General features: G+C 48.6%; 1 protein-coding gene across 1 annotated transcript in view; it reads right to left on the bottom strand.

Annotated features, from left to right (window-relative positions):
* Window positions 1-12,500, bottom strand: part of prkcg (protein kinase C, gamma) — a gene marked incomplete at both ends in the record, with an annotated part of 34,819 nt that overhangs the window by 2,673 nt on the left and 19,646 nt on the right. Inside the window, 6 exons of the mRNA XM_083641606.1 lie at window positions 2,560-2,700; window positions 2,864-2,971; window positions 4,123-4,203; window positions 8,367-8,505; window positions 8,698-8,760; window positions 11,554-11,645. Of these exons, the coding sequence (XP_083497732.1) occupies window positions 2,560-2,700; window positions 2,864-2,971; window positions 4,123-4,203; window positions 8,367-8,505; window positions 8,698-8,760; window positions 11,554-11,645 (624 nt within the window). The remainder of the gene's footprint in view (window positions 1-2,559; window positions 2,701-2,863; window positions 2,972-4,122; window positions 4,204-8,366; window positions 8,506-8,697; window positions 8,761-11,553; window positions 11,646-12,500) is intronic.

Here is a 12,500-nt window from a genome sequence, read left to right as displayed (position 1 = left end):
ACTCTCTCTCTAGAGGACACAGCTCTCTGCTACACCTAGGCTCCTCCCATGCTCTCCTCACAGCTCTCTGCTACACCTAGACTCCTCCCATGCTCTCCTCACAGCTCTCTGCCAGAGCCGTGTAGATAGAAGAGTCCCGAAATCTCCATTCACTCCAATGGACCAGTTTTTTACTCTCAAGAGTTCCAGGAAGTAAGGTCCTGGATTAAGCAGCACTGTCGAGTTGCAGCAAAATAGACAGTTTGTGTTGTACTCTGAAAGGGTTTTTCCCCCCTTGAATCCAATTGTACATTATCAGCTTTATTTTAGCATGCAAACGTAGCGCGAGACCCATTCCTGGCTGTTCATTGGCTAATGAGTCTCGCATTTTGGTTCTCTGTTGACGCCACTCTCTCTCTAGAGGACACTACTCTCTGCTACACCTAGACTCCTCCCATGCTCTCCTCACAGCTCTCTGCAACACCTAGGCTCCTCCCATGCTCTCCTCACAGCTCTCTGCTACACATAGGCTCCTCCCATGCTCTCCTCACAGCTCTCTGCTACACATAGGCTCCTCCCATGCTCTCCTCACAGCTCTCTGCTACACATAGGCTCCTCCCATGCTCTCCTCACAGCTCTCTGCAACACCTAGGCTCCTCCCATGCTCTCCTCACAGCTCTCTGCTACACCTAGGCTCCTCCCATGCTCTCCTCACAGCTCTCTGCTACACCTAGGCTCCTCCCATGCTCTCCTCACAGCTCTCTGCTACACATAGGCTCCTCCCATGCTCTCCTCACAGCTCTCTGCTACACCTAGGCTCCTCCCATGCTCTCCTCACAGCTCTCTGCTACACATAGGCTCCTCCCATGCTCTCCTCACAGCTCTCTGCTACACCTAGGCTCCTCCCATGCTCTCCTCACAGCTCTCTGCTACACATAGGCTCCTCCCATGCTCTGCTCACAGCTCTCTACTACACCTAGGCTCCTCCCATGCTCTCCTCACAGCTCTCTGCTACACATAGGCTCCTCCCATGCTCTCCTCACAGCTCTCTGCTACACCTAGGCTCCTCCCATGCTCTCCTCACAGCTCTCTGCTACACATAGGCTCCTCCCATGCTCTCCTCACAGCTCTCTGCTACACATAGGCTCCTCCCATGCTCTCCTCACAGCTCTCTGCTACACATAGGCTCCTCCCATGCTCTCCTCACAGCTCTCTGCAACACCTAGGCTCCTCCCATGCTCTCCTCACAGCTCTCTGCTACACCTAGGCTCCTCCCATGCTCTCCTCACAGCTCTCTGCTACACATAGGCTCCTCCCATGCTCTCCTCACAGCTCTCTGCTACACATAGGCTCCTCCCATGCTCTCCTCACAGCTCTCTGCAACACCTAGGCTCCTCCCATGCTCTCCTCACAGCTCTCTGCTACACCTAGGCTCCTCCCATGCTCTCCTCACAGCTCTCTGCTACACCTAGGCTCCTCCCATGCTCTCCTCACAGCTCTCTGCTACACCTAGGCTCCTCCCATGCTCTCCTCACAGCTCTCTGCTACACATAGGCTCCTCCCATGCTCTCCTCACAGCTCTCTGCTACACCTAGGCTCCTCCCATGCTCTCCTCACAGCTCTCTGCTACACATAGGCTCCTCCCATGCTCTCCTCACAGCTCTCTGCTACACCTAGGCTCCTCCCATGCTCTCCTCACAGCTCTCTGCTACACATAGGCTCCTCCCATGCTCTCCTCACAGCTCTCTGCTACACCTAGGCTCCTCCCATGCTCTCCTCACAGCTCTCTGCTACACATAGGCTCCTCCCATGCTCTCCTCACAGCTCTCTGCTACACCTAGGCTCCTCCCATGCTCTCCTCACAGCTCTCTGCTACACATAGGCTCCTCCCATGCTCTCCTCACAGCTCTCTGCTACACATAGGCTCCTCCCATGCTCTCCTCACAGCTCTCTGCTACACATAGGCTCCTCCCATGCTCTCCTCACAGCTCTCTGCTACACCTTTAGGCAGAAAGCTGCTCCAACAGGCGTATGACAGCCGCTCTGATATGAATCTCATTTGGCTAATGGGCCTGGCCTCTAACCCCTGAGCATATTCAGCCCGCTCAAGGCGCGCCTCACAATTGGCCAGCTTGGCCGCAGAGTGGCGTGTGACAGGCTAATGATGGCAAACATTTACATATGGGAGGACTAGGCAGGACCCCGAGGTCAGGAGGCCCTGCCTGTTATGGCTGGCCTGTCTGCTGGAAAGCACGCAAAGCCCAATCTGTGGGAATCAACAGAGATGATGAAAGAGAGAAAGGAGAGGGGAGAGGGAAAGTTGGCACAGAAATGAAGGATGGAGAGTGGGAAACGGTTTACAGGATGACAGAGAGCGAGTGCGCATGGAATGAGGGGAAATGCGTGGGCATGAGAGAGAACGCAGGGAGATGGGAGAAACTGACAGCTCCAATTCCCCCAAGAGGGTCCCCAGAGAGAGAGAGAGAGGCAGAGAGAAACAGAGCGAGGTGAGAGGGTAGAACGAAAACACGGAGAAAGACGGGCAGAAAGAGGAGTCTGTGATGCATCTGTTTGACTGACAGTTCTAGGTTTGAACGGCGGCTGGATCTCCAGTCTCTCCAGACGGTCCCAGTCCATCCAGCGGAAGAAAGGATGCTCCCTGATCTCTCTCTCCGCCTCCTCCCCTCCACCCAGACGCTTGGCCGGGTGCTTCGTCAGGAGCTGGGAAGAGAACAGAGAGGAAAAGAGTGAAAAGGAGAAGGAAAAATATCAATCATGGTAGACAGATATGTGCAATCAGCCAGCGCATGCTGTGATATTTCAATGTTTGTTTGTTTTTTGGTATGATATACAGTATGAGTAAGGGTAAGGTAAGGTAACTTACTCCCTTGCAGATGGCGACAGCCTCACGAGAGAGACTTTTCGGATAGGAGACACTCTGCTCCATGATGGACTGGAACAACTCCTCCTCATCAATACCATCAAACGGTGGCTGGAGGATAGACAGAGAGAGAGAGAAGAGGGGCAGCATATGGAGTATATTGCATATGGAGTTGCATGCAAATTGAAACAGAATATAGTGAAATTACAGTTCTTTTGAAAAAGTCGTTTGAAGTGATACTCAAGGACAGGGGCACCGGAGGCTTAACTTGGGCACATGGGTTCTATAATTATATATGACAGTGCGCAGTGCCCGTTCCCCCCATTCACCACCCCGTGGGTGCTCCCCCTCCACAATGCATTCAGTCAGGTCCCCCTAAGTGCACTCCCCAAGTTAGAAGTGGATCGGACGGATAGTGCTTGAGATACGTGAAAGCTGTGATCTTATTGGTTGAATTGCCCAAAGTTTACCACTGCAATTTCTCGGGTTCCCAGCAACGCACCTGCCAAGTTTGAAGTTGATCGGACAAATGGTTCTCAAGATAAACCGCTTTTTGTGTTGCCAGTAGGTGGCACTATGACTATGCATGAGTCCAAATTGCATGAAATGCGGCACCGCACTCCAGCAAGCGCACTCCGCAAGTTTGAAGTCAATCGGACGAATGTTTCTCGAGATAAACTGCTTTTTGTGTTGCCAGTAGGTGGCGCTATATCAAATTGCAAGAAATTCAGCACTGCACTAAGTTGAGTTCACAGCAGCACTCTCCCCAAGTTTGAAGTCAATCGGATGAACAGTTCTCAAGATAAACAGATTTTTGTGTTGTCAGTAGGTGGCGCTGTGCCGAATTGCACAAAATTTGGCACTGCTCTATGTAGGGTTCCCAGCAGCGCACTCCCCAAGTTTGAATGAATGTTTCTCGAGATAAACTGCTTTTTGTGTTGCCAGTAGTTGGCGCTATGTCCAATTGCAAGAAATTCAGCACTGCACTATATCGAGTTCCCAGCAGCACACTCCCCAAGTTTGAAGTCAATCGGATGAACGGTTCTCAAGATAAACCGGTTTTGTGTTGCCAGTAGGTGGTGCTTTGCCAAATTGCACAAAATTTGGCACTGCTCTATGTCGCGTTCCCTGCAGCACACTCCCGAAGTTTGAAGTTGATCAGGTCAGAGAGAGAGAGACACACACACACACACACACACACACACACACACACACACACACACAGAGACAGACAGACACTGCTGGCATTATAGTGTAGATACCTGTCCTGCCAGCATTTCATACAGCAGCACCCCATAAGACCACCAGTCCACAGCTTTACTATAAGGCTGATATGCCACAATCTGCAGAAAGCAGACAGAAACAGAGAGAAGAGAGAAATGGGGGAAGAATGACAGTGTGCATAACCGCAGCAGTTAACTAGTATGAGTTGTGCCAAACAAACGTTAATATCTCAAAAACTATACATCACATTGCTTATATTTTGACATTCTGAGTGAGAGCAGAAGTAGCTCAAGGGTCTGATGTATAATATATGCATGTTGTCTTAAAGTTGCGTGAACCGTTTTTGTGTGTGTGTGTGTGTGTGTGTGTGTGTGTGTGTGTGTGTGTGTGTGTGTGTGTGTGTGTGTGTGTGTGTGTGTGTGTGTGTGTGTGTGTGTGTGTGAATTTAGTAAAAAGCACAGCCTGCTAGCGCGAGACACTCAAGGCTGGCTCCATAGGGTCCCATTATAACCTGACATTTGTTTACCAACACTGATCCCTCATATAACATTTGAGCAAGCTTGTATGAGTCTATGGAGCCAGCCTAGAGTGTGTGTTGGCCCAATTCACTCTAGCAGACTTTCCAGGCTGCACTTTTTACTAAATTCACACACACAAAATTAACTGGGATAGTTCAAACAATTTTAACATTACATACATATATTATACATCAAACCCTTCTGCTACTTCTGCTCTCACTTAAAATGTAAAAATATAAGTGACACGATGTATGGTTTTTGAGAAACGAGAAACGTTTGTTTGACAGTCTTGTTTGACTGTCAGCTGTAGGCTAAAAGTTTGACCTACCTAGCAACAGTAACTATGGGGATGGGGGGGCTTAGGATCGGTCAATTAGGGAAGGTAAGTGTAGGAATGAGCCCTGAAAAAATTTGCGTGTGTGTGTGTGTGTGTGTGTGTGTGTGTGTGTGTGTGTGTGTGTGTGTGTCTGTGTGTGTCTGTGTGCGCGCGTGCGTGTACGTGTTAGGGTCTGCGTCTGTAACAGAAGGAAAGCACAAGGGAATAATTGCCTGCCTCTGGGGAAATACTGCATATTGTATCTCTTGGAAAATGGCAGATGCAGGAGAATCAATGGATATTTACATAAGAGAGTCAATACTCTGGGGCTCCATAGCAAGGTTTACTATATCGCAGAGTGTGACCTCTCTTGCTCTCTTTTAAACTCTTTGTCTCTATCTGTCCATTACAAGTCCAGATGCAAATGCAAACAAGTTCAAGCACACATGGACACAACAAACAATTTGTACAATACACAAAATACAGCTTACAATAATAATAATTTGCATATCATCAGTCTTACAGAAAACCATCCAAACTGGATATCAGGAATTCAAAACAACTGATTTTTCATTGACATCCATGACATCCTTTTGACAATTTATAATATATTTTCAATAGTTGGGTTCATTCACAGGACAATAAATGATCTTCTACTGTACATGGGGAATACTCCCAACTGTTAAGTGATAGTTGTCAATCACAGTAAAAGCAAATTGGAGATGCAAGGTCTCCGCGGGACAACGACGACTGCTGTGCAACGTCTGCATGCGCACAGACACACACCACAGACACACACCACAGACACACCCCACAGACACACACCACAGACACACACCACAGACACACACAGCTGCTAATTACAGACACACACCGCTGCTAATTGAATCATGTGAAGTTAATTATTGAAAAATACTGACAAGGTCATGGAAGAGAGACGAGATGAGAGGAGCTACAGCATCGAGAAAGCAGGTGAAGCCAAATAACAGGGTGAGGTGGAGGTGAAGCAGGGAGAGCAAGCAGGTGAAGCCAGATAACAGGGTGAGATGGAGGTGAAGTGGGGAGAGAAAGCAGGTGAAGCCAGATAACAGGGTGAGATGGAGGTGAAGCGAGGAGAGAAAGCAGGTGAAGCCAAATAACAGGGTGAGATGGAGGTGAAGTGGGGAGAGAAAGCGGGTGAAGCCAGATAACAGGGTGAGATGAAGGTGAAGTGAGGGGAGAAAGCAGGTGAAGCCAGATAACAGGGTGAGATGGAGGTGAAGTGAGGGGAGAAAGCAGGTGAAGCCAGATAACAGGGTGAGATGGAGGTGAAGTGAGGAGAGAAAGCAGGTGAAGCCAGATAACAGGGTGAGATGGAAGTGAAGTGAGGAGAGAAAGCAGGTGAAGCCAGATAACAGGGTGAGATGGAAGTGAAGTGAGGGGAGAAAGCAGGTGAAGCCAGATAACAGGATGAGATGGAGGTGAAGTGAGGGGAGAAAGCAGGTGAAGCCAGATAACAGGGTGAGATGGAGGTGAAGTGAGGAGAGAAAGCAGGTGAAGCCAGATAACAGGGTGAGATGGAGGTGAAGTGAGGAGAGAAAGCAGGTGAAGCCAGATAACAGGGTGAGATGAAGGTGAAGTGAGGGGAGAAAGCAGGTGAAGCCAGATAACAGGGTGAGATGGAAGTGAAGTGAGGAGAGAAAGCAGGTGAAGCCAGATAACAGGGTGAGATGGAGGTGAAGTGAGGGGAGAAAGCAGGTGAAGCCAGATAACAGGGTGAGATGGAGGTGAAGTGAGGGGAGAAAGCAGGTGAAGCCAGATAACAGGGTGAGATGAAGGTGAAGTGAGGAGAGAAAGCAGGTGAAGCCAGATAACAGGGTGAGATGGAGGTGAAGTGAGGGGAGAAAGCAGGTGAAGCCAGATAACAGGGTGAGATGGAGGTGAAGTGAGGGGAGAAAGCAGGTGAAGCCAGATAACAGGGTGAGATGGAGGTGAAGTGAGGGGAGAAAGCAGGTGAAGCCAGATAACAGGCTGAGATGGAGGTGAAGTGAGGGGAGAAAGCAGGTGAAGCCAGATAACAGGGTGAGATGGAGGTGAAGCGAGGGGAGAAAGCAGGTGAAGCCAGATAACAGGGTGAGATGAAGGTGAAGTGAGGGGAGAAAGCAGGTGAAGCCAGATAACAGGGTGAGATGGAGGTGAAGTGAGGAGAGAAAGCAGGTGAAGCCAGATAACAGGGTGAGATGGAGGTGAAGTGAGGGGAGAAAGCAGGTGAAGCCAGATAACAGGGTGAGATGGAGGTGAAGTGAGGGGAGAAAGCAGGTGAAGCCAGATAACAGGGTGAGATGGAGGTGAAGTGAGGGGAGAAAGCAGGTGAAGCCAGATAACAGGGTGAGATGGAGGTGAAGTGAGGGGAGAAAGCAGGTTAAGCCAGATAACAGGGTGAGATGGAGGTGAAGCGAGGAGAGAAAGCAGGTGAAGCCAGATAACAGGGTGAGATGGAGGTGAAGTGAGGAGAGAAAGCAGGTGAAGCCAGATAACAGGGTGAGATGAAGGTGAAGTGAGGGGAGAAAGCAGGTGAAGCCAGATAACAGGGTGAGATGGAGGTGAAGTGAGGAGAGAAAGCAGGTGAAGCCAGATAACAGGGTGAGATGAAGGTGAAGTGAGGGGAGAAAGCAGGTGAAGCCAGATAACAGGGTGAGATGGAGGTGAAGTGAGGGGAGAAAGCAGGTGAAGCCAGATAACAGGGTGAGATGGAGGTGAAGTGAGGGGAGAAAGCAGGTGAAGCCAGATAACAGGGTGAGATGGAGGTGAAGTGAGGGGAGAAAGCAGGTGAAGCCAGATAACAGGGTGAGATGAAGGTGAAGTAAGGAGAGAAAGCAGGTGAAGCCAGATAACAGGGTGAGATGGAGGTGAAGTGAGGAGAGAAAGCAGGTGAAGCCAGATAACAGGGTGAGGTGGAGGTGAAGTGAGGGGAGAAAGCAGGTGAAGCCAGATAACAGGGTGAGATGGAGGTGAAGTGAGGAGAGAAAGCAGGTGAAGCCAGATAACAGGGTGAGGTGGAGGTGAAGTGAGGGGAGAAAGCAGGTGAAGCCAGATAACAGGGTGAGATGGAGGTGAAGTGAGGGGAGAAAGCAGGTGAAGCCAGATAACAGGGTGAGATGAAGGTGAAGTGAGGAGAGAAAGCAGGTGAAGCCAGATAACAGGGTGAGATGAAGGTGAAGTGAGGGGAGAAAGCAGGTGAAGCCAGATAACAGGGTGAGATGGAGGTGAAGTGAGGAGAGAAAGCAGGTGAAGCCAGATAACAGGGTGCGGTGGAGGTGAAGTGAGGAGAGAAAGCAGGTGAAGCCAGATAACAGGGTGAGATGGAGGTGAAGTGAGGGGAGAAACGAGGAAGGCGAGGAGCATTTAGGAGCCAGACGGGGGCGTGGTGTAAGGGCGGGAGGTGGTGTAAGGGCGAGAGGTGGTGTACCTCGGGGGCGATGTAGTCGGGGGTGCCACAGAAGGTGCGGGTGGTATCGCCCTCGTACATGCCCTCCCTGCACATCCCAAAGTCTGCTATCTTGATGTGGCCTTCACTGTCAAGCAGCACATTATCCAGCTTGAGATCCCTGAGAGAGAAAGAGTGAGGGAGGGCACGCCAAAGACGAATCCCAAAGTTACAAATCATTTTGATAGATCACAGCTTTACAACAGCCATTAGCTACAGGAGACATGATCAATCTGTGTTGGGCTCGTGCTCCACCGCAGAACAATGATAGTGTCAAAGCCGGCCCGTGGCAAACGAGCGGCCATCTCTCTACCTGTAGATGATGCCTTTGTTGTGGAGGAAGAAGAGGCCCACCGCTATCTCTGCTCCATAAAACCTGGGAGAAAGGCAGGGAGGGAGGCAGACACAGAGAGAGAGAGAGAGGGGGAGGGAGGGAGGCAGACAGAGAGAGAGAGAGAGAGAGAGAGGCAGACAGAGAGGGAGAGGGAGATAGAGGGAGAGAGGGACAGAGAGGGAGAGGCAGGGAGGGAGGCAGACACAGAGAGAGAGAGAGGGGGGGAGGGAGGGAGGCAGACAGAGAGAGAGAGAGAGAGAGAGAGGCAGACAGAGAGGGAGAGAGAGAGGGGGAGGGAGGGAGGGAGACAGAGAGAGAGAGAGAGAGAGAGAGAGAGAGGGGGAGGGAGGGAGGCAGACAGAGAGAGAGAGAGAGAGAGAGGGGGGGGGAGGGAGGCAGACAGAGAGAGAGAGAGAGAGAGGGGGGGGAGGCAGACAGAGAGAGAGAGAGAGAGGGACAGAGAGGGAGAGGGAGAGAGAGGGAGAGAGAGGGAGGCAGAGAGAGAGAGAGGGGGAGGGAGGGAGGCAGACAGAGAGAGAGAGAGGGAGAGGGAGGTTGTGTCAATTTTGTGAACTGCAAAATAATCACACTTCTTGTTTGAATGCCCTAAATACGAAGAAATAAGAAACAAATATTACTCTGAATTTGAAAAGGAGTTTCCAAAATTCTCCTTCCCTTCTAATGAAATGAAACTAGTGATTGTACTTGGACAGGAAGAAACGAGTCTGTCTCAAGTTGGCTTTCCATCCAAATGTATTGCACATCTGAACCGAATTTTCAGGAAATCGGCAAAAGAAAATGTAAAATAATGCACGTTTTCATCCACTGCTATTATGTGAATTATAGAGCTATAGAGCTGTCAACCACCTGGTGTTTGAGGCTGTCTGCCTCTGCTGATCTGATACATGTGTTGTCTTGCAGGCAGGCAGCAACCAAGCTCTATTAAACACATCTACGTTATTCATTTAAAGTTTCTTGATGATCTACAAAGGTACATACAGTATACCATAAAATGCAATTTCTGGGTTACCAGGGGCCGCTCTTCAACTCGGCAAGCACGTTATAATCCCCGGAGCAATTCTAGAAGTGAGTCGCATTAACATCAATCCCAGTCTTCTTCTGTTTAAACACACCACGATAGCCTAACATTTTACTGCTTATTTACCATTACAAGTGTAGCCCTATTTAGTGTAGGCTGTGCAGACATGTCAACATGAAACTGTGTGCTTTTTGAATGCAGAGACGACGGACGATTCGCTTAATCTGTTTCCACTGCATTTATCGCATTTTCCTTTTATCGATAAACCCAACTTTTCCACCTCTCTCATGTGTGAAAACTTGTTTGCGATATTTGGAGGTTGATTTTGCAGTGTTTCCACTCAGACTTCTTTATGCGCAAATTGAAAATTTTCATAAAAAGAGGTGGATGGAAACCCAACTTCAGTCTAAGTCTAAGTGAAGTCTAAGTCTAAGTCTTACATATATATATATATATATATATATATATATATATATATATATATATATATACATTGTTTTATATATATAAAACAATGTATGTATACTGTGTGTTCTCTTTGGCAACAGATAGCGCCAGGGCCGTTCCTGGCCATTTGGGTGCCCTAAGCGTAATTGTTCTGTGGTGCCCCCCCCCCCCCCCGTAAAACTTTCAATAACTGTCAAACGAAAGACTGCAAAATCATTAATTATGAACGATACTAGTGTATCTCACATTTCATTACATGTGGGAAACAAACAATTGTTAGAATTACTGTACATGTCAGCAAACAAGTGATTGTTAAACTGTACATGCAAGCAGGGGCGGACTGGGATCATAATTCAGGCCGGGCATTAGATACCAAGCAGGCCAGGCCGATACAGGCCGACGTGCGTGCCGGCGTCCGAAGGGCGGCGGCGAAAAATTTGGGCTGTTTGAAGCCCAATTTGGGCCGTTTGAAGCCAGATTTGGGCTGTTTGAAGCCAGATTTGGACCGTCTGAAGCCCGATTTGGGCCAGTTGAAGCCAGATTTGGGCCAGTTGAAGCCAGATTTGGGCCGGTTGAAGCCAGATTTGGGCCGCTTGAAGCCCAATTTGGGCCGTTTGAAGCCCAATTTGGGCCGAGTACAATTTTACAATGAGATGCACCCTGAATAAAGTAATAAAACCACTAGTAAACCAGTAGGCGGCGCCTGGCCTGCTGTTCAGTGAGTGGCCTGACTGAGGGCACAAAAAAAAAAAAAAAAAATTTTTTTTTTTTTTTGGTGCCCTCAGTCACGTGATGCCCTACGCAGTCTGCGTACTCTGCGTAATGGGTTGGAGCGGGCCTGGATAGCGCTGTACCTAATGCCAATAAAGTCACTTTGAATTTGAATTTTGGGAGAGGGAGGAGGGAAGAGGGGGAGAGTGGAAGATTGAGAACAGTCGCTACTGGTTGCTTTATCTTTGAGAAAATTGGCCAAGGTTTTGGGCTAATTCAAAGGAGGAGGATGACAAGGAGAGAGAGATATAAAAAAAAAGGGCATGGAGCTTGAGAGGCTGATGAAAGGCAGAGTAAGCAAAGAGATGAAAGGCGCCAAGATGAAGAAAGAGAGCGAGGAGCAGAGGAAGAATGTCTTTGAGATGATTGATCAAAGATTGATTAGATGAAGAGAGGGGGGCCATGATAGAGGGAAGAGGGCTGCTACTCCAGTTGATGGCTTTTTTATGAGTCACCAAGGAGGGGAATGAACAAAGCAAAGAGATGAGTGCATACTGAAGGAAGAGAGGACAGGAGAAAGGGAGGAGACGAGGCTCTGAGGAGATTCACATTGTGAGAACAGCTCGCTGAATACGTACGCTGCATGAGGCTCTTTGAACTTGCCCACCATCTGGATGTGAAACATCAGGTCTCCTCCGTTGACATATTCCATCACATAATACAGACGGTCCTGCAGAAATGACACAGACACACATAGACACATGAACACACACACACACACACACACACACGCACTGGGTCCTTGAAGAAAACCTGGGAGTCAAATTTAAACCCTTTGACCTTAAAGTGAAACCTTACAAACAAATGACTCAGAACCTAACACTAATGGACATCAAACAGCTGTTTGTATAGAAATATGGACGTCATGAGAGCTCCTCAAAAGTGAAGCCAAAACATCTTGTTCGCCCCCTTTGGGCGAGGCTGGCTGCAGTATAGGTTCCAAGTCCCGCCCCTCCATGTTAGCAGATGGGACATCAGTCAAACTAAAAAAGCAAAGTACACGCCAGATACATTTTTTGCAAAGTTTTGGTCATTTTAGGTACTTCTTATCACGCTTGATGTATGTTCAAGTGCTAATTTTTCTGTTGTTTGTTTTTTAATCGCTATTTGACAATCAAAAAAGGGGTAATTGACAGCTGTGACAGCCACTCTCAAACCTCTCTCTACTGCACAGACTCCGGTTGCAAATTACGTTACACAAGCAAGATGGCCACTCGCTGAAACAAGATATTTTGGCTTAATTTTACACACACGCGCGCGCGTGTGTGTAACACACACACACACACACACACACACACACACACACACACACACACACACACACACACACACACTTAATACATAATCACCTTGAGTTCAAATGAAAAAGCAATCTGTTGCTGTTAAAAGCCCTCCTTCAGGACCAAGGTTCTCGTTAAGGAAAGCAAGCTAATTATTTCATTTATTAATCGAAATTCTTGTCCAACCTAGACCTTTACAACTCCTGGGAGGACTATGCAGTCAAAATATCAGGTGGGTTAATGGA

Source organism: Poromitra crassiceps (assembly GCF_964638095.1).
Source record: "Poromitra crassiceps genome assembly, chromosome: 1".
Lineage (NCBI taxonomy): Eukaryota > Metazoa > Chordata > Actinopteri > Beryciformes > Melamphaidae > Poromitra > Poromitra crassiceps.
Note: the sequence above shows the minus strand (reverse complement) of the source record. Positions and strands in the feature narration are given on the sequence as shown.